At 56.9% G+C, this 19445-nt stretch overlaps 1 protein-coding gene across 2 annotated transcripts in view; it reads right to left on the reverse strand.

Annotated features, from left to right (window-relative positions):
• The window catches only part of LETM1 (leucine zipper and EF-hand containing transmembrane protein 1), an 87070-nt gene that overhangs the window by 49935 nt on the left and 17690 nt on the right, over nt 1–19445 (reverse strand). For both annotated transcript variants that reach the window (XM_075346807.1, XM_075346806.1), the window contains exons 4-7: nt 10214–10357; nt 9808–9945; nt 6159–6362; nt 4640–4759 (exon numbers count right to left, since the gene is read on the reverse strand). In XM_075346807.1, the coding sequence (XP_075202922.1) occupies nt 4640–4759; nt 6159–6362; nt 9808–9945; nt 10214–10357 (606 nt within the window). The remainder of the gene's footprint in view (nt 1–4639; nt 4760–6158; nt 6363–9807; nt 9946–10213; nt 10358–19445) is intronic.

The following is a 19445-nucleotide window of genomic DNA, read 5'->3' on the forward strand; positions in this document are numbered from 1 at the left end:
TGGCCGACCGTGAGATGCCACAGATCCGGGTACCACGACCTCCTCGGCCAGTCTGGAGCGACGAGGATGGCGCGGCGGCAGTCGGCCCTGATCTTGCGTAACACTCTGGGCAACAGTGCCAGCGGAGGAAACACATAAGGGAGCTGAAACTGCGACCAATCCTGAACTAAGGCGTCTGCCGCCAGAGCTCTGGGATCGTGAGAACGTGCCATGAATGCCGTGACCTTGTTGTTGTGCCGGGACGCCATTAGGTCGACGTCCGGCATCCCCCAGCGGCAACAGATCTCCTGAAACACGTCCGGGTGAAGGGACCATTCCCCTGCGTCCATGCCCTGGCGACTGAGAAAGTCTGCTTCCCAGTTTTCTACGCCCGGGATGTGAACTGCGGAGATGGTGGAGGCCGTGGCTTCCACCCACATCAAAATCCGCCGGACTTCCTGGAAGGCTTGCCGGCTGCGTGTTCCTCCTTGGTGGTTGATGTAAGCCACCGCTGTGGAGTTGTCCGACTGAATTCGTATCTGCTTGCCTTCCAGCCATTGCTGGAAAGCTTTTAGGGCTAGATACACTGCCCTGATCTCCAGAACATTGATCTGAAGTGAGGACTCCTGCCGAGTCCACGTACCCTGAGCCCTGTGGAGGAGAAAGACTGCTCCCCACCCTGACAGACTCGCGTCCATCGTGACCACCGCCCAGGATGGGGGTAGGAAGGATTTCCCCTTCGATAATGAAGTGGGAAGAAGCCACCACCGAAGGGAAGCTTTGGTTGCCTGAGAGAGGGAGACGTTCCTGTCGAGGGACGTCGGCTTCCTGTCCCATTTGCGTAGGATGTCCCATTGAAGAGGACGCAGGTGAAACTGCGCGAAAGGGACTGCCTCCATTGCTGCCACCATCTTCCCCAGGAAGTGCATGAGGCGCCTCAAGGGGTGTGACTGACCTTGAAGGAGAGATTGCACCCCCGTCTGTAGTGAACGCTGCTTGTTCAGCGGAAGCTTCACTATCGCTGAGAGGGTATGAAACTCCATGCCAAGATATGTCAGCGATTGGGCCGGTGTCAGATTTGACTTTGGCAAATTGATGATCCACCCGAAACTCTGTAGAGTCTTCAGAGTAGCGGTGAGGCTGTGCTGGCATGCCTCTTGAGAGGGAGCCTTGACCAGCAGATCGTCTAAGTAAGGGATCACCGAGTGACCCTGAGAGTGGAGGACCGCAACTACTGCAGCCATAACCTTGGTGAAAACCCGTGGGGCTGTCGCCAGGCCGAACGGCAGTGCCACGAACTGCAGGTGTTCGTTTCCTATGGCGAAGCGCAGGAAGCGCTGATGCTCTGGAGCAATCGGTACGTGGAGATAAGCATCTTTGATATCGATCGATGCAAGGAAATCTCCTTGGGACATTGAGGCGATGACGGAGCGGAGGGATTCCATCCGGAAACGCCTGGCCTTTACGTGTTTGTTGAGCAGTTTTAGGTCCAGGACAGGACGGAAAGATCCGTCTTTCTTTGGGACCACAAACAGGTTGGAGTAAAAACCGTGACCCTGTTGCTGAAGAGGAACAGGGACCACCACTCCTTCTGTCTTCAGAGTGTCCAGCGCCTGCAGAAGAGCATCGGCTCGCTCGGGAGGCGGAGATGTTCTGAAAAATCGAGTCGGAGGACGATAATTGAACTCTATCCTGTAACCGTGAGACAGAATGTCTCTCACCCAACGGTCTTTTACCTGTGGCAGCCAAATGTCGGGAAAGCGGGAAAGCCTGCCACCGACCGAGGATGCGGTGTGAGGGGGCCGTAAGTCATGAGGAAGCCGCCTTGGTGGCGGCACCTCCGGCGGTCTTTTTAGGGCGTGCCTTAGACCGCCATGGATCGGAGTTCCTCTGCTCCTTCTGAGGACCTTTGGACGAGGAGAATTGGGACCTGCCCGCGCCCCGAAAGGACCGAAACCTCGACTGTCCCCTTCTCTGTTGGGGTAATCTTGGTTTGGCCTGGGGTAAGGATGTTTCCTTTCCCTTGGATTGTTTGATGATTTCATCCAGCCTCTCACCAAACAAACGGTCGCCAGAAAATGGCAAACCGGTTAAGCACTTTTTGGAAGCTGAATCTGCCTTCCATTCCCGAAGCCACAAGGCCCTTCGTATTGCCACCGAATTGTCGGCTGCAACCGCCGTACGGCTCGCAGAGTCCAGGACAGCATTAATAGCGTAGGACGCAAATGCCGACGTTTGAGAGGTTATAGACGCCACTTGCGGCGCAGACGTACGTGTAAGTGCGTCAATTTGCGCTTGACCCGCTGCAATAGCTTGGAGCGCCCATACGGCTGCGAATGCTGGAGCAAAAGACGCGCCGATAGCTTCATAGATGGATTTCAACCAGAGCTCCATCTGTCTGTCAGTGGCATCCTTGAGCGAAGCCCCATCTTCAACTGCAACTATGGATCTAGCCGCCAGTCTGGAGATTGGAGGATCCACCTTGGGACACTGAGTCCAGCCCTTGACCACGTCAGGGGGGAAGGGATACCGTGTATCCTTAAGGCGCTTAGAAAAACGCTTATCTGGATTAGCCCGGTGTTTCTGGACTGCCTCTCTGAAGTCAGAGTGGTCCAGAAACATACTCGTTGTACGTTTGGGGAACCTAAAACGGAATTTCTCCTGCTGAGAAGCTGACTCCTCCACTGGATGAGCAGAGGGAGAAATATCCAACATTTGATTTATGGACGCGATAAGATCATTCACTATGGCGTCCCCATCAGGAGTATCAAGGTTGAGCACAGCCTCAGAATTAGAATCCTGATCAGCTACCTCCGCTTCACCATACAGAGTCCTCCCGCTGAGACCCTGACCAATGTGATGATGTCGAGGGAATTTCCAAGCGAGCTCGCTTACGCGGTCTGGGACTGCGGTCCGTGTCAGAGACCTCACTCTGGGATCTATGAGACACCCCGGGAGGACATGGTTGTTCCGACTGAGGGGAACTAGGTGGCAATGATTCTACAGTGTCCCTGGTTTGAGATACCGGTCTGGACTGCAAAGCTTCTAGTATCTTAGCCATAGTCTCAGAAAGCCTTTCAGTAAAAGCTGTAAACTCCGTCCCTGTCACCTGGACAGTGTTAGCCGGTGGTTCCCCCTGGGCCTCCCTTAGCAGAGGCTCCGGCTGAGTAAGTGCCACGGGGGCCGAGCAGTGCACACAATGAGGGTCAGTGGAGCCTGCCGGTAGTGAGGTCGTACATGCGGCGCAGGCAGCATAGTAAGCCTGTGTTTTGGCACCCCTGCTTCTTGTGGGCACCATGCTGTTGACTCCCCTGAGCAACACAATAGGGTATATAGCCAGAAACAACCGTGCACCATACAGTGTAAAGTATACCTATAAATATATTTACACTACTGCACAAGTGGGGCTAGCACCTGAGGTGCTGCTTACCGCCCGCTTAGAGCGGTTGTGTGGCCAGCAGAATCCCTGTCTGAGTCCCCCAGCGCTTGTCTGTCCTCTGCAGCGTCAGAGGAGCTGAGTAATGGCTGCCGGCGTCCTAAGGAGAGGAGGGAGCCGTGGGCGTGACCCAGAAAGTGCGGGAACTGGTGCCCCACTGTGCACAGTGAGGGGGGTGGAGTATGCAAAGCATGCTCCAGCCCTCAGTGCTGCTGTGCTGTACAACGTCCCGCCCTTCCCCTGACTGGCAGGGCTGGGGGCGGGAAGAACGAGACTAGGCCGCAAAAAGCCGGGGACTCGAGTTATGAGCGTGGCCGCCGTAAAAGCGCGGTCGGCGCTGAAGTCCCCGGCGCACTAACAGTCCCAGCCGCGCCGCAGTAATAGTAATGGCAGCGGTGGTCAGCGCGGCAGTCCCCTTACACTAACACACTCAGCGACGCTGCAGTGTGTAATAGCACAAACGCGGTCAGCGCCGCAGTCCCCGGTGCACTAGCACACCCAGCAGTGCTGGAGTGTTGCTGTGCGCGGTCCCCACGGGGACACAGAGTACCTTCAAGTAGCAGGGCCATGTCCCTGAACGATACTCGGCTCCTATCCAGCAGAGTCCTCAGGAGCTGTGGATGGAGCACGGTCTCAGTGCCTGGAGACCGATAGGATCCCACTTCACCCAGAGCCCTAAGGGGGATGGGGAAGGAAAACAGCATGTGGGCTCCAGCCTCCGTACCCGCAATGGATACCTCAACCTTAACAACACCGCCGACAAGAGTGGGGTGAGAAGGGAGCATGCTGGGGGCCCTTTAAGGGCCCTCTTTTCTTCCATCCGACATAGTCAGCAGCTGCTGCTGACTAAGCTGTGGAGCTATGCGTGCATGTCTGCCTCCTTCGCACAAAGCAAAAAACTGAGGAGCCCGTGGGAGCACGGGGGGTGTATAGGCAGAAGGGGAGGGGCTTTACACTTTTAGTGTAATACTTTGTGCGGCCTCCGGAGGCATAGCCTATACACCAATTGTCTGGGTCTCCCAATGGAGCGCCAAAGAAAGAAAAGAAAACACCAACATACAGATACATTAACAGAAAAATTAATAGAGGACTTTCCAGAACCTTTCCAGGGGAATTTTTTTTTTAATGATGCCCCCTATGAGCAAGAATTGATTAAAGTACATATACAGGCGGCGTCCCGTTAGCAGGACTGTATCAGGGGGATGTTTGGCGGCGGCCTCTGACCTGTTTCAGCTGCTCCCGTAACCGTTCCTCCGTGACGCCGAGCGCTCTCATCCCTCTGGCGCGGCACGCCGCCTGCAGTTCTTTAACATTCAGAGAGTCCACCCCTTCTTCTGCGATCAGCTGTCACCGAAAAGAACAGAAAACAACGTAAGAACAAACGTTTCTCAGACCGATGGACAGGAGACCGTTCTTTTTCTTCCAATATGGGAAATATTAGTTATTAAAAAGGGGGTTTTACAGTGTCAGTAACCCCCATCCTCCCAGCTGAATTTTGTTTTAAAACAAACCCCCCACCTGTGCTTCACTCACCCTCCCAGGGTCCAGTGCTGAGTATCAGACACTGCCCCTGGTGTCTGCGATCGTCTGCATTCTATATAAGGTACACGTTACCCACTGACCCCACAAACACCTATATAAAAAAAAAAAAAAAAAAAATCTCCTGCCCTCTATGTAACTTGTCCGGTCTGATGGGCATACTAATCTGCGCCTCCTATCCCTCCTTTTGCCCTCCTCCTGTGCCTCGGTCACCTCCTACGCCATCCATGTAGACGGGCAAAATCTTGCGTCTGCAGACATATTCCCAGTCCGCGCAGGCGCCTTATTGCGGGCAGAGACGAAAACATAAGTGCACCTGAACTGGTGAGTTCTCTGCGCAGGCGCAAGATTTTGCCTGGTGATATGGTCACCTGCTTCATCCACATCGCTGGGCAAAATCTCACTCCTGCGCAGAGAAGTCACCGGTTGGCGCAGGCACACCTATGTTTTCATCTCTGCCGGAAAGTGAAGTGCACCTGCACGAGCCGGGAACATGACGAAATTTTGCCCACCTACGTGGATGGCGTCCAAGGCGTCATCCACATCAATCAGCTCAGGAGGACAGGGAAAGGAGGAACAGGAGGCGCATATTAGTGAGTCTATGGGACCGGACAATTTACATACAGGGCAGGAGAGTTTATAAAAGGTGTTTGTGGGGTCTACAGGGGGTAAAAAAACCTTTCTAGAATGCAGCACAGGTATTGCTTAGGGTGCTAGTTTTAGTTTAGAAGCCCAAAATCTGGTGACAGGTCCCCTTTAGGCACACCTTCCCGGCAGAGCCCGGCAGAGCCCAGCACACCTCCCCCGGCAGAGCCCAGCACACCTCCCCCGGCAGAGCCCAGCACACCTCCCCCGGCAGAGCCCAGCACACCTCCCCCGGCAGAGCCCAGCACACCTCCCCAGCAGCGCAGCACTAAAAGTCACATTTTTTCGAGCCATTATCAGACTGATATTGAATTGTCTTTAAACCGTGATTTGCAATTACTGACACTACAATTTCCAGTGTGCTGTCTCGTCTGAAAGCCTTTTAGGCACATGAGGGTCTGTAGTTTTGAAGCACGACTGCCGAATGCTCCAGCATAAACCACCACTGGCAGCCCCATGGTTCAGCCGACAGGTCCCTAATGTGTACAGGGCCATTAGACTGGCTCGCGAAGGCTCTCGAGTCTGTGACCGGCGCTGATATCTAGAGTTCACCGCTCACCTTGTCATCCGCCTTAATCGTCCGCAGCTTCATGGTCAGCTGGAATCGCAGGAAGTTATTGGTCCCGATGGACTGCAGCTCCAGGAGTTTGCACAGCGCCACCAGCTGCAGCCGCGTCAGGTTATCGAGGGTCAGCTCGTCCTCAAACAGCTTGGAGAAGCGCACGATCTCCTCGTTACTGGGCCTCTCGCCGGTGCTCCGGATCTGGAAGGAAAGAAAGACGTTACCTTACACTGCTGGGCTCTCAAGGGTGCGGGGGATTTGCCCCAGGGGCCACACATCACAGTTGTAAGGATTCTTATGCTATATTGTATGAAAAACAAAAAATTGGCTTTAAAAAAAAAAAAAAAAGTGTTTGAGCAGTGAATGGTTAACGAGATCCTGTTATGTAAGGCGTCTGAGGAGCCAGAAGACGACACCAGTCCCTTCCGCATTTCCTGGAAATCATTTATAATCTTAGGGCCAAAGGGCGTTGTGGAGAAAGAAGGCGCCGGCAGTAAGGGACTTATCTGTCACCGTGACCGCTCGTAATGACCCGTCGTGTAACTGTGAGAGCATGGACTGAGGTGCTGGGTGTGGACGGGACGCGTTGTCTTATACATTGGTCTTTACAGGAATTACTTTCCCGGAGCTTGTCATTTGCATTCCTCCCGATCCCCACATGCATGCACATTTAGGCCGAGCATGCATGTTTTCTAAATAGGCAGAGGGCATAGACCACAGCTGGCGACTTATCTCCACCAAGAGCAGAAGGATCAAGTGTCATCCCGAGTCACCTCGCGTGCCAATGCACCATGTCTGGCATTGTGGTTCATCATCGGCCCCCACAATCCATTCTCCAGTCATAGCCTTTCCTACACTATAGATTTACCAAAAATTGAGCTTATCACAGTTCTAGTGGTCATTTTTCCTGATTTATATAGATTTGCGCAGACCTGATTTAGAATCCTCCTCCGAGACCCTGAGAGATCCCCTAGAGGTCTCCCCCCAACAAAACCACCATGGATGATAGAAATGGAAAGGTGTCCAAATGGAGGGCGAGAGATGTATTCATGTAAACCTAGGCACGGTCACTGCCATGGAAATATGTGACAGCCAAAGGCCACTTACTGATAACACATTAACACATAAAGATCTTAGCTTTTACATTATACCAGACTATAATCACAGTGCAATGGGGATCACAGGAACATTTCCCCAGGTTATCACCCCTTTTATCAATCTCAGCCTGTTACCCCTTCATAGACTCTAAAGAGCCAGGAAGGGGAATGCACGAAGTCTCCTCAGTTATCAGCCCTCTTACCAATCTCCATCTGTTATGGTAATATCGCCCCCTGCATAGCCTCCAAGGAATTGGGAGAGAGAATACAGGAACGTTTCCTCAGGTTATCGCCCCTCTCATCAGTCACAGTCAGTTACCCCTGCACAACCTCTAATGAGCCAGGAAGGGGAATACAGGAACGTTTCCTCAGGTTATCACCCCTTGTATCAATCCAAGCCAGTTACCCCTTCACAGCATCCAATGAATCAGAAAGAGTGATACAGGAATTTTCCTCAGGTTATCACCCTAATTAATCCCAGCCCGTTACCCCGTCACAACCTTTAATGAGCCAGGAAGGTGAATATAGGAAGTTTCCTCAGGTTATCAAGCCTCTTACGAATCCCAGTCTGTTATCAACATCACTCCCCCTTCTCTGCATCCACTGAACCAGGAAGAGGGATACAGGAACTTTCCTCAGGTTACCAACCCTCTTAACCACAGCATCCAATGAATCAGGAACTTTCCTCAGGTTATCACCCCTTCTAATAATCACAGCCTGTTACTGTAATACCTCTTCCTTCATAGCCTCCAAGGAATCGGGAGGAGGGATAGAAGAACGTTCCTCAGGTAATCCCTCTTTCCATTCATAGCCTGTTACCCCTTCACAGCCTCTAATGAGCCAGAAAGGGGAATACAGGAACATTTCCTCAAGTTATCAACCCCCTTATCTTTTACAGACTGTTACGGTAATACCTCAACTTGCATATCCTCCAATGAATTGGGGAACTTTTCCTCAGGTTATCACCCCTCTTACCAATCACAGCATCCAATAAATCAGGAGCTTTCCTCAGGTTATCACCCCTCTTACCAGTCACAGCATCCAATAAATCAGGAACTTTCCTCAGGATATCACCCCTCTTACCAATCACAGCATCCAATAAATCAGGAACTTTCCTCAGGTTATCACCCCTCTTACCAATCACAGCATCCAATAAATCAGGAGCTTTCCTCAGGTTATCACCCCTCTTACCAGTCACAGCATCCAATAAATCAGGAACTTTCCTCAGGATATCACCCCTCTTACCAATCACAGCATCCAATAAATCAGGAACTTTCCTCAGGTTATCACCCCTCTTACCAGTCACAGCATCCAATAAATCAGGAACTTTCCTCAGGATATCACCCCTCTTACCAATCACAGCATCCAATAAATCAGGAACTTTCCTCAGGTTATCACCCCTCTTACCAGTCACAGCATCCAATAAATCAGGAACTTTCCTCAGGATATCACCCCTCTTACCTATCACAGCATCCAATAAATCAGGAACTTTCCTCAGGATATCACCCCTCTTAACAATCACAGAATCCAATAAATCAGGAACTTTCCTCAGGTTCCTGATGTGATCACCCCCCTTAATCACAGCCTATTACCCCTTCACAGTCTCTAATGAGCCACAAAAGAGAATTCAGGAAGTTTCCTCTGGTTATCACCCCTCTTACGAATCCCAGCCTGTTACCATCATCCCTTCCCATTCACAACATCCAATGAACCAGGAAGAGGGATACAGGAACTTTCCTAAGGTTACCAACCCTCTTACCAATCACAGCATCCAATGAATCAGGAACTTTCCTCAAGTTATCACCCCTATTAAACACAGCTTGTTACCCCTTCACAGCCTCTAATGAGCCACAGAGAGGAATTCAGGAAGTTTCCTCAGGTTATCAACCCTCTTACGAATCGAAGACTGTTACCAACATCCCTTCCCATTCACAGCATCCAATGAGCCACAAAGGGGAATACAGGAACTTTTTCTCAGGTTATCACCCGCTTACCAATCCCAGCCTGTTACTGTCATCCCTGCCCCTGGACAACATTCAACAAATCAGGAAAGATACAGGAACTTTCCATAAATTATCACCCCTCTTACCAATCCTAGCCTATTACCCCTTCCCAGTCTCCAAAAATTTGGGAAGGGGGATATAGGAACTTTTCTTCAGGTTATCACCTGAGTTACCTTTCACAGGCTCTAATGAGACAGGAAGAGGGAACAGGAACTCTTCTTTACAGTATCACCCCCCTTACTAATCACAAGCTATTCCTGTCAGCCCTCCCTTCTGCTGCACACCCTCCAAATGAACGAGAAAGAAGCCTACAGGAACTTTTCCTCAGGTTATCACTCCTCTTCTCAATAAAGCCTATTCCTATCACCGACCTCCCTCAACCCTGAGCAGCGAGAGACCCATGAGGAGAGGGTGGTTCTAGGGAGGTGTCGGAACATCACCAATTACAGTCTTTGCCATGTCCAGGGGAGGGCAGGAAGCTGTAAAGGAACTGTGGAGCCATGCAATAATGTTGGAAGAAACCAGCATTACTAGGTGGTGTCCTACCTTCTGGAAAAAGCTGGAAAATTCCGCGGTCACGTTTCCTTTGGCGGCCTTGTTCCTTAGGGCCATCTCCTCAATAGTGTCTTGCAAGAACTTTGCCAACTCCAGCTTCACCCTCAGCTCCTTCTTTAACCTTTCCTCCTGGGGTGCAATGAAAATAAAAATCAAAAGGCATGTCCTACTTCTCGTTTCGGGAAGCCATGGGGGGTTTGTGTGCCAGAGATCCTGTGCATTACGGCACTTAAAGGGGTTGTCCGAAACTCAATAATAAATACCTACAAAAGTAGTTTGCAAAATTAAGGAATGTACGTAAATTATCCCCCGTCATTCTCTCTGTTCTTTATCCTCCTCTCCCCCATGTTTTTCTTATAGCCCTCGGTCGGCGCCGTCCCCCGGATCAGACGCTCACCTTCTTTGACGTGGTCTCGAATGTGGAAGGCAGCATATTTGGAAACAGCTTCAATACGACTGGGAGCAGGAACTCCATGAACGGGACGATGATAAAGACGAGGAAGGGGACCAGCCGGAAGAGGTCAGCGCATATCCGCAGGAACTGCACGAGAAAAAAAGGGATGAAAGCGTGAAGGGTCAGAGTCTCCGAGAGGAGCATGGTGTAGGGGCTGAGAGCCTGACTCCTGTAATGTATGATTGGATGGTTTGCATGCTGATATTTTGATAGAATCAGTGATTTCTCTGCTGCAGATCTCAGAATGTCTGTGTGCACTGTGCATAGGCAGAAAGCTGGCAATAAGTGATAGGGGAGGGGGTTATACACAGGAGTTGACCAGGAGACACCAGGTAGCTCTTACATTATGCTTCTCTCAGATTACATAGTGAAAACCTACTGACAGATTCCCTTTAAAGGAGTGTTCTCTGTCAGATGTTTTTTGGGAGGCTTCAGTGACATCATGGTGACGGGAAGGTGTGCTGTGCTGCGCTACCTGGCACTGCTGGGGAGGTGCGCTGCGCTACCTGGCACTGCTGGGGAGGTGCGCTGCGCTACCTGGCACTGCTGGGGAGGTGCGCTGCGCTACCTGGCACTGCTGGGGAGGTGCGCTGCGCTACCTGGCACTGCTGGGGAGGTGCGCTGCGCTACCTGGCACTGCTGGGGAGGTGCGCTGCGCTACCTGGCACTGCTGGGGAGGTGCGCTGCGCTACCTGGCACTGCTGGGGAGGTGCGCTGCGCTACCTGGCACTGCTGGGGAGGTGCGCTGCGCTACCTGGCACTGCTGGGGAGGTGCGCTGCGCTAGCTGGCACTGCTGGGGAGGTGCGCTGCGCTAGCTGGCACTGCTGGGGAGGTGCGCTGCGCTAGCTGGCACTGCTGGGGAGGTGCGCTGCGCTAGCTGGCACTGCTGGGGAGGTGCGCTGCGCTAGCTGGCACTGCTGGGGAGGTGCGCTGCGCTAGCTGGCACTGCTGGGGAGGTGCGCTGCGCTAGCTGGCACTGCTGGGGAGGTGCGCTGCGCTAGCTGGCACTGCTGGGGAGGTGCGCTGCGCTAGCTGGCACTGCTGGGGAGGTGCGCTGCGCTAGCTGGCACTGCTGGGGAGGTGCGCTGCGCTAGCTGGCACTGCTGGGGAGGTGCGCTGCGATAGCTGGCACTGCTGGGGAGGTGCGCTGCGATAGCTGGCACTGCTGGGGAGGTGCGCTGCGATAGCTGGCACTGCTGGGGAGGTGCGCTGCGATAGCTGGCACTGCTGGGGAGGTGCGCTGCGATAGCTGGCACTGCTGGGGAGGTGCGCTGCGATAGCTGGCACTGCTGGGGAGGTGCGCTGCGATAGCTGGCACTGCTGGGGAGGTGCGCTGCGATAGCTGGCACTGCTGGGGAGGTGCGCTGCGATAGCTGGCACTGCTGGGGAGGTGCGCTGCGATAGCTGGCACTGCTGGGGAGGTGCGCTGCGATAGCTGGCACTGCTGGGGAGGTGCGCTGCGCTAGCTGGCACTGCTGGGGAGGTGCGCTGCGCTAGCTGGCACTGCTGGGGAGGTGCGCTGCGCTAGCTGGCACTGCTGGGGAGGTGCGCTGCGCTAGCTGGCACTGCTGGGGAGGTGCGCTGCGCTAGCTGGCACTGCTGGGGAGGTGCGCTGCGATAGCTGGCACTGCTGGGGAGGTGCGCTGCGATAGCTGGCACTGCTGGGGAGGTGCGCTGCGATAGCTGGCACTGCTGGGGAGGTGCGCTGCGATAGCTGGCACTGCTGGGGAGGTACGCTGCGATAGCTGGCACTGCTGGGGAGGTACGCTGCGATAGCTGGCACTGCTGGGGAGGTACGCTGCGATAGCTGGCACTGCTGGGGAGGTACGCTGCGATAGCTGGCACTGCTGGGGAGGTACGCTGCGATAGCTGGCACTGCTGGGGAGGTACGCTGCGATAGCTGGCACTGCTGGGGAGGTACGCTGCGATAGCTGGCACTGCTGGGGAGGTACGCTGCGATAGCTGGCACTGCTGGGGAGGTACGCTGCGATAGCTGGCACTGCTGGGGAGGTACGCTGCGATAGCTGGCACTGCTGGGGAGGTACGCTGCGATAGCTGGCACTGCTGGGGAGGTACGCTGCGATAGCTGGCACTGCTGGGGAGGTACGCTGCGATAGCTGGCACTGCTGGGGAGGTACGCTGCGATAGCTGGCACTGCTGGGGAGGTACGCTGCGATAGCTGGCACTGCTGGGGAGGTACGCTGCGATAGCTGGCACTGCTGGGGAGGTACGCTGCGATAGCTGGCACTGCTGGGGAGGTACGCTGCGATAGCTGGCACTGCTGGGGAGGTACGCTGCGATAGCTGGCACTGCTGGGGAGGTACGCTGCGATAGCTGGCACTGCTGGGGAGGTACGCTGCGATAGCTGGCACTGCTGGGGAGGTACGCTGCGATAGCTGGCACTGCTGGGGAGGTACGCTGCGATAGCTGGCACTGCTGGGGAGGTACGCTGCGATAGCTGGCACTGCTGGGGAGGTACGCTGCGATAGCTGGCACTGCTGGGGGAGGTACGCTGCGATAGCTGGCACTGCTGGGGAGGTACGCTGCGATAGCTGGCACTGCTGGGGAGGTACGCTGCGATAGCTGGCACTGCTGGGGAGGTACGCTGCGATAGCTGGCACTGCTGGGGAGGTACGCTGCGATAGCTGGCACTGCTGGGGAGGTACGCTGCGATAGCTGGCACTGCTGGGGAGGTACGCTGCGATAGCTGGCACTGCTGGGGAGGTACGCTGCGATAGCTGGCACTGCTGGGGAGGTACGCTGCGATAGCTGGCACTGCTGGGGAGGTACGCTGCGATAGCTGGCACTGCTGGGGAGGTACGCTGCGATAGCTGGCACTGCTGGGGAGGTACGCTGCGATAGCTGGCACTGCTGGGGAGGTACGCTGCGATAGCTGGCACTGCTGGGGAGGTACGCTGCGATAGCTGGCACTGCTGGGGAGGTACGCTGCGATAGCTGGCACTGCTGGGGAGGTACGCTGCGATAGCTGGCACTGCTGGGGAGGTACGCTGCGATAGCTGGCACTGCTGGGGAGGTAACGCTGCGATAGCTGGCACTGCTGGGGAGGTAACGCTGCGCTGCGCTACCTGGCACTGCTGGGGAGGTACGCTGCGCTGCGCTACCTGGCACTGCTGGGGAGGTACGCTGCGCTGCGCTACCTGGCACTGCTGGGGAGGTACGCTGCGCTGCGCTACCTGGCACTGCTGGGGAGGTACGCTGCGCTGCTCTACCTGGCACTGCTGGGGAGGTACGCTGCGCTGCGCTACCTGGCACTGCTGGGGAGGTACGCTGCGCTGCGCTACCTGGCACTGCTGGGGAGGTACGCTGCGCTGCGCTACCGGGCACTGCTGGGGAGGTACGCTGCGCTGCGCTACCGGGCACTGCTGGGGAGGTACGCTGCGCTGCGCTACCGGGCACTGCTGGGGAGGTACGCTGCGCTGCGCTACCGGGCACTGCTGGGGAGGTACGCTGCGCTGCGCTACCGGGCACTGCTGGGGAGGTACGCTGCGCTGCGCTACCGGGCACTGCTGGGGAGGTACGCTGCGCTGCGCTACCTGGCACTGCTGGGGAGGTACGCTGCGCTGCGCTACCTGGCACTGCTGGGGAGGTACGCTGCGCTGCGCTACCTGGCACTGCTGGGGAGGTACGCTGCGCTGCGCTACCTGGCACTGCTGGGGAGGTACGCTGCGCTACCTGGCACTGCTGGGGAGGTACGCTGCGCTACCTGGCACTGCTGGGGAGGTACGCTGCGCTACCTGGCACTGCTGGGGAGGTACGCTGCGCTACCTGGCACTGCTGGGGAGGTACGCTGCGCTACCTGGCACTGCTGGGGAGGTACGCTGCGCTACCTGGCACTGCTGGGGAGGTACGCTGCGCTACCTGGCACTGCTGGGGAGGTACGCTGCGCTACCTGGCACTGCTGGGGAGGTACGCCGCTGCGCTACCTGGCACTGCTGGGGAGGTACGCTGCGCTACCTGGCACTGCTGGGGAGGTACGCTGCGCTACCTGGCACTGCTGGGGAGGTACGCTGCGCTACCTGGCACTGCTGGGGAGGTACGCTGCGCTGCGCTACCGGGCACTGCTGGGGAGGTACGCTGCGCTACCGGGCACTGCTGGGGAGGTACGCTGCGCTGCGCTACCTGGCACTGCTGGGGAGGTACGCTGCGCTGCGCTACCAGGCACTGCTGGGGAGGTACGCTGCGCTACCTGGCACTGCTGGGGAGGTACGCTGCGCTACCTGGCACTGCTGGGGAGGTACGCTGCGCTACCTGGCACTGCTGGGGAGGTACGCTGCGCTACCTGGCACTGCTGGGGAGGTACGCTGCGCTGCGCTACCTGGCACTGCTGGGGAGGTACGCTGCGCTGCGCTACCTGGCACTGCTGGGGAGGTACGCTGCGCTGCGCTACCTGGCACTGCTGGGGAGGTACGCTGCGCTGCGCTACCTGGCACTGCTGGGGAGGTACGCTGCGCTGCGCTACCTGGCACTGCTGGGGAGGTACGCTGCGCTACCGGGCACTGCTGGGGAGGTACGCTGCGCTACCGGGCACTGCTGGGAGGTACGCTGCGCTGCGCTACCGGGCACTGCTGGGGAGGTACGCTGCGCTACCGGGCACTGCTGGGGAGGTACGCTGCGCTGCGCTACCGGGCACTGCTGGGGAGGTACGCTGCGCTGCGCTACCGGGCACTGCTGGGGAGGTACGCTGCGCTGCGCTACCGGGCACTGCTGGGGAGGTACGCTGCGCTACGCTACCGGGCACTGCTGGGGAGGTACGCTGCGCTGCGCTACCGGGCACTGCTGGGGAGGTACGCTGCGCTGCGCTACCGGGCACTGCTGGGGGGGTACGCTGCGCTGCGCTACCGGGCACTGCTGGGGAGGTACGCTGCCGCTACCGGGCACTGCTGGGGAGGTACGCTGCGCTGCGCTACCGGGCACTGCTGGGGAGGTACGCTGCGCTGCGCTACCGGGCACTGCTGGGGAGGTACGCTGCGCTGCGCTACCGGGCACTGCTGGGGAGGTACGCTGCGCTGCGCTACCGGGCACTGCTGGGGAGGTACGCTGCGCTGCGCTACCGGGCACTGCTGGGGAGGTACGCTGCGCTGCGCTACCGGGCACTGCTGGGGAGGTACGCTGCGCTGCGCTACCGGGCACTGCTGGGGAGGTACGCTGCGCTGCGCTACCGGGCACTGCTGGGGAGGTACGCTTGCGCTGCGCTACCGGGCACTGCTGGGGAGGTACGCTGCGCTGCGCTACCGGGCACTGCTGGGGAGGTACGCTGCGCTGCGCTACCGGGCACTGCTGGGGAGGTACGCTGCGCTACCGGGCACTGCTGGGGAGGTACGCTGCGCTGCGCTACCGGGCACTGCTGGGGAGGTACGCTGCGCTGCGCTACCGGGCACTGCTGGGGAGGTACGCTGCGCTGCGATAGCTGGCACTGCTGGGAGGTACGCTGCGCTGCGATAGCTGGCACTGCTGGGGAGGTACGCTGCGCTGCGATAGCTGGCACTGCTGGGGAGGTACGCTGCGCTGCGATAGCTGGCACTGCTGGGAGGTACGCTGCGCTGCGATAGCTGGCACTGCTGGGGAGGTACGCTGCGCTGCGATAGCTGGCACTGCTGGGGAGGTACGCTGCGCTGCGATAGCTGGCACTGCTGGGGAGGTACGCTGCGCTGCGATAGCGGGCACTGCTGGGGAGGTATGCTGCGATAGCGGGCACTGCTGGGGAGGTATGCTGTGCTGTGATATCTGGCACTGCTGGGGTGGTATGCTGTGCTGTGATATCTGGCACTGCCTGGGGAGGTATGCTGTGCTGTGATACCGGGCACTGCTGGGGAGGTATGCTGTGCTGTGATATCTGGCTCTGCTGGGAGGTATGCTGTGTGTGATATCTGGCTCTGCTGGGGAGGTACGCTGCGCTGCGATACCTGGCACTGCTGGGGAGGTACGCTGCGCTACCTGGCACTGCTGGGGAGGTGTGCTGTGATACCGGGCACTGCTGGGGAGGTATGCTGCGCTAGCGGGCTCTGCTGGGGAGGTATGCTGTGCTGTGATATCTGGCTCTGCTGGGGAGGTATGCTGTGCTGTGATATCTGGCACTGCTGGGGAGGTATGCTGCGCTAGCGGGCTCTGCTGGGGAGGTATGCTGTGCTGTGATATCTGGCACTGCTGGGGAGGTATGCTGTGCTGTGATATCTGGCACTGCTGGGGAGGTATGCTGTGCTGTGATACCGGGCACTGCTGGGGAGGTACGCTGCGCTGCGCTACCTGGCACTGCTGGGGAGGTACGCTGCGCTGCGCTACCTGGCACTGCTGGGGAGGTACGCTGCGCTACCTGGCACTGCTGGGGAGGTACGCTGCGCTACCTGGCACTGCTGGGGAGGTACGCTGCGCTACCTGGCACTGCTGGGGAGGTACGCTGCGCTACCTGGCACTGCTGGGGAGGTAAGCTGCGCTACCTGGCACTGCAGGCACCCCCCCCCCCCCATTACCCGAGCACCTACTGCTATCACAACCCTGCCTGGCATTAGGCACGGTATAAGAGAAGGAACAGCAAAAGAGCCGAAAACTACAGGGACAAGTGGCTCGAGACGCCAGCTGTGTCAGACAGGCAGTCCCGGGCTCTCTCGGGGGGGGGGGAAGGGGGCCAGATTGGCAGTCCCGGGCTCTCTCGGGGGGGGGGGGGGAGGGGAAGGGGGCCAGATTGGCAGTCCCGGGCTCTCTCGGGGGGGGGGAAGGGGGCCAGATTGGCAGTCCCGGGCTCTCGGTGGGGGGGTGGGGGGCCAGATTGGCAGTCCCGGGCTCTCTCAGGGGGGGAAGGGGGCCAGATTGGCAGTCCCGGGCTCTCTCGGGGGGGAAGGGGGCCAGATTGGCAGTCCCGGGCTCTCTCGGGGGGGGGGGGAAGGGGGCCAGATTGGCAGTCCCGGGCTCTCTCGGGGGGGGGGGGAAGGGGGCCAGATTGGCAGTCCCGGGCTCTCTCGGGGGGGGGGGGGAAGGGGGCCAGATTGGCAGTCCCGGGCTCTCTCGGGGGGGGGGGGGGGGGGGGAAGGGGGCCAGATTGGCAGTCCCGGGCTCTCTCGGGGGGGGGGGGAAGGGGGCCAGATTGGCAGTCCCGGGCTCTCTCGGTGGGGGGGAAGGGGGCCAGATTGGCAGTCCCGGGCTCTCTCGGGGGGGGGGGGGAAGGGGGCCAGATTGGCAGTCCCGGGCTCTCTCGGGGGGGGGGGGGGGGAAGGGGGCCAGATTGGCAGTCCCGGGCTCTCGGTGGGGGGCCAGATTGGCAGTCCCGGGCTCTCTCGGGGGGGGAAGGGGGCCAGATTGGCAGTCCCGGGCTCTCTCGGGGGGGGGGGGGGGGGGGGGGAAGGGGGCCAGATTGGCAGTCCCGGGCTCTCTCGGTGGGGGGGTGGGGGGCCAGATTGGCAGTCCCGGGGCCTGTGCCCACTGCTTGGATACAACAGAGTAATACACAGGTGGCCAGACTGAGTCAGCACATACCCGCACCAATACACAGTTCTCCTAGAGCCCTTTGCTCACTGAGCCAGTCTGAAGGACCCTATACTAACAATAGTCTTTAATATGGCCTTTGTGCAGAGGCTGCTGTAATCACAGGACATCACTGAAGATCATATTCTCTAGTAGCGCAGATAATTTAATATTTTGGCAAGCAGGGATTTATAAAGTATAACCCTTGAAGGGGAGTTATTGTTTTTTTGCTGAGTTTTTGGAGCAGAAATGACAAGTTTTTGAGGGGGATTTGTAAAGTTTCTACTCACAGTCTGTGTGTACAATGTCTTTTATAGGCAGATTCTGTCCAGAATCCGCTGAAAATCCAATGCAGAAAGTGGCCATAATGCACAGCACTGCCAAAGCCACACTGCTGTGCACAGATTCAGAATATTACTACTTTGGATGGAGTCAAGCTTGGAAACTCTGCAGCGGTTTAAAGAGAACCAGCCAGCAGGATTTTCATACATAACATAATGCCAGTGCTGTACTGGTGCTGGGATGCTGAGTGTGAGCGTAGCTTGTGTTCAGAGAGTGGATGTTTTATTTCAGTAATAATTGCAAGTAAAGTTCCAGCAGTGCACTGCTATTTGATTGACAGGTGCAACAGGAGCAGGAATATGTGGGTTGGGTTTGGCCATCTATTCCCGGCCCTGTCTGTATGTCTGGCCTTTATCCGCGTCATAGAAATTAATTCCGGCTCAGGCAGACAGACAGGGGCGAGAATAAGACCCAACCCACGTATTCTCTTCCTGATTTTTGATATTTTGTTTTTCTCGAAGACTTTCTGAAAACCCCCTGGGAGTGTGTGTGTGTGTGTGTGTGTGGGGGGGGGGGGAAATACAGGTCACTGGTCTGGATAATGAGAAGATCCCGATTTCTGGATGCCGGAGTAGAGGGATATGTTCACACGTTGCTTTTTTGCAGCAGCAAAACCTGCTCTCTTGGCAGTAAAAACGCTGCTTCCAAAAAGCAGGTTTTGCCAAGTTTTTGGTGTGTTATTTGTCTACAGTATAGGTTTAAAGTGAACCTGTCAGGTGTAATATGCACATAGAACCACGAGCAGTTCTGGGTGTATAGTGCTAATCCCTGCCTAACCATCCCTGTATACACTGGCATAGATAAAGGGATCTATAGAAAAAGTATTCCTAAAGATACTTTATGATATGCAAATGAGGCCAGGGACTAGTTACAAAGGTGTTAGTTGCTGCGCTCATTTCACCCTCTTAGCACGCCCACAGGGGCTTGTTACCATGCTATTCAATGCCCATTATCATCATCCGCGGTGACGTGCGTACCTATGTCTGTTGTCACCCCTTCAGACGCCAGGTTTAGGCTCGTAGTCCCGGCACTTCCGGTCATGCACACTACACGAGTTTGAAGCCATGATGCGTACACCCGGCTTCATAGTGCGCAAAGCTGCAAATCCGGGACTTCTGATCATGTGCACTGTGCTGAAATCCAGCGTCGGGCGCGGTGGCAGCAGAGGTGAGAGCGACCATGCCTCTTCGCATTCATTAGCATGTTAGCACACCCACAGGGGCATACTTACATGCTATGGGGGCTGACTAGCCAAGGGAAGTAACGCCCTAGGGACTAGTCTTCACACTCATTAGCAAATCATAAAAGATCTTTAGAAATATTTTTTCTATAGATCTGTTTATCTATGCTAGTGTA

Source organism: Anomaloglossus baeobatrachus, chromosome 1, assembly GCF_048569485.1.
Source record: "Anomaloglossus baeobatrachus isolate aAnoBae1 chromosome 1, aAnoBae1.hap1, whole genome shotgun sequence".
Taxonomy (NCBI): Eukaryota; Metazoa; Chordata; class Amphibia; order Anura; family Aromobatidae; genus Anomaloglossus; species Anomaloglossus baeobatrachus.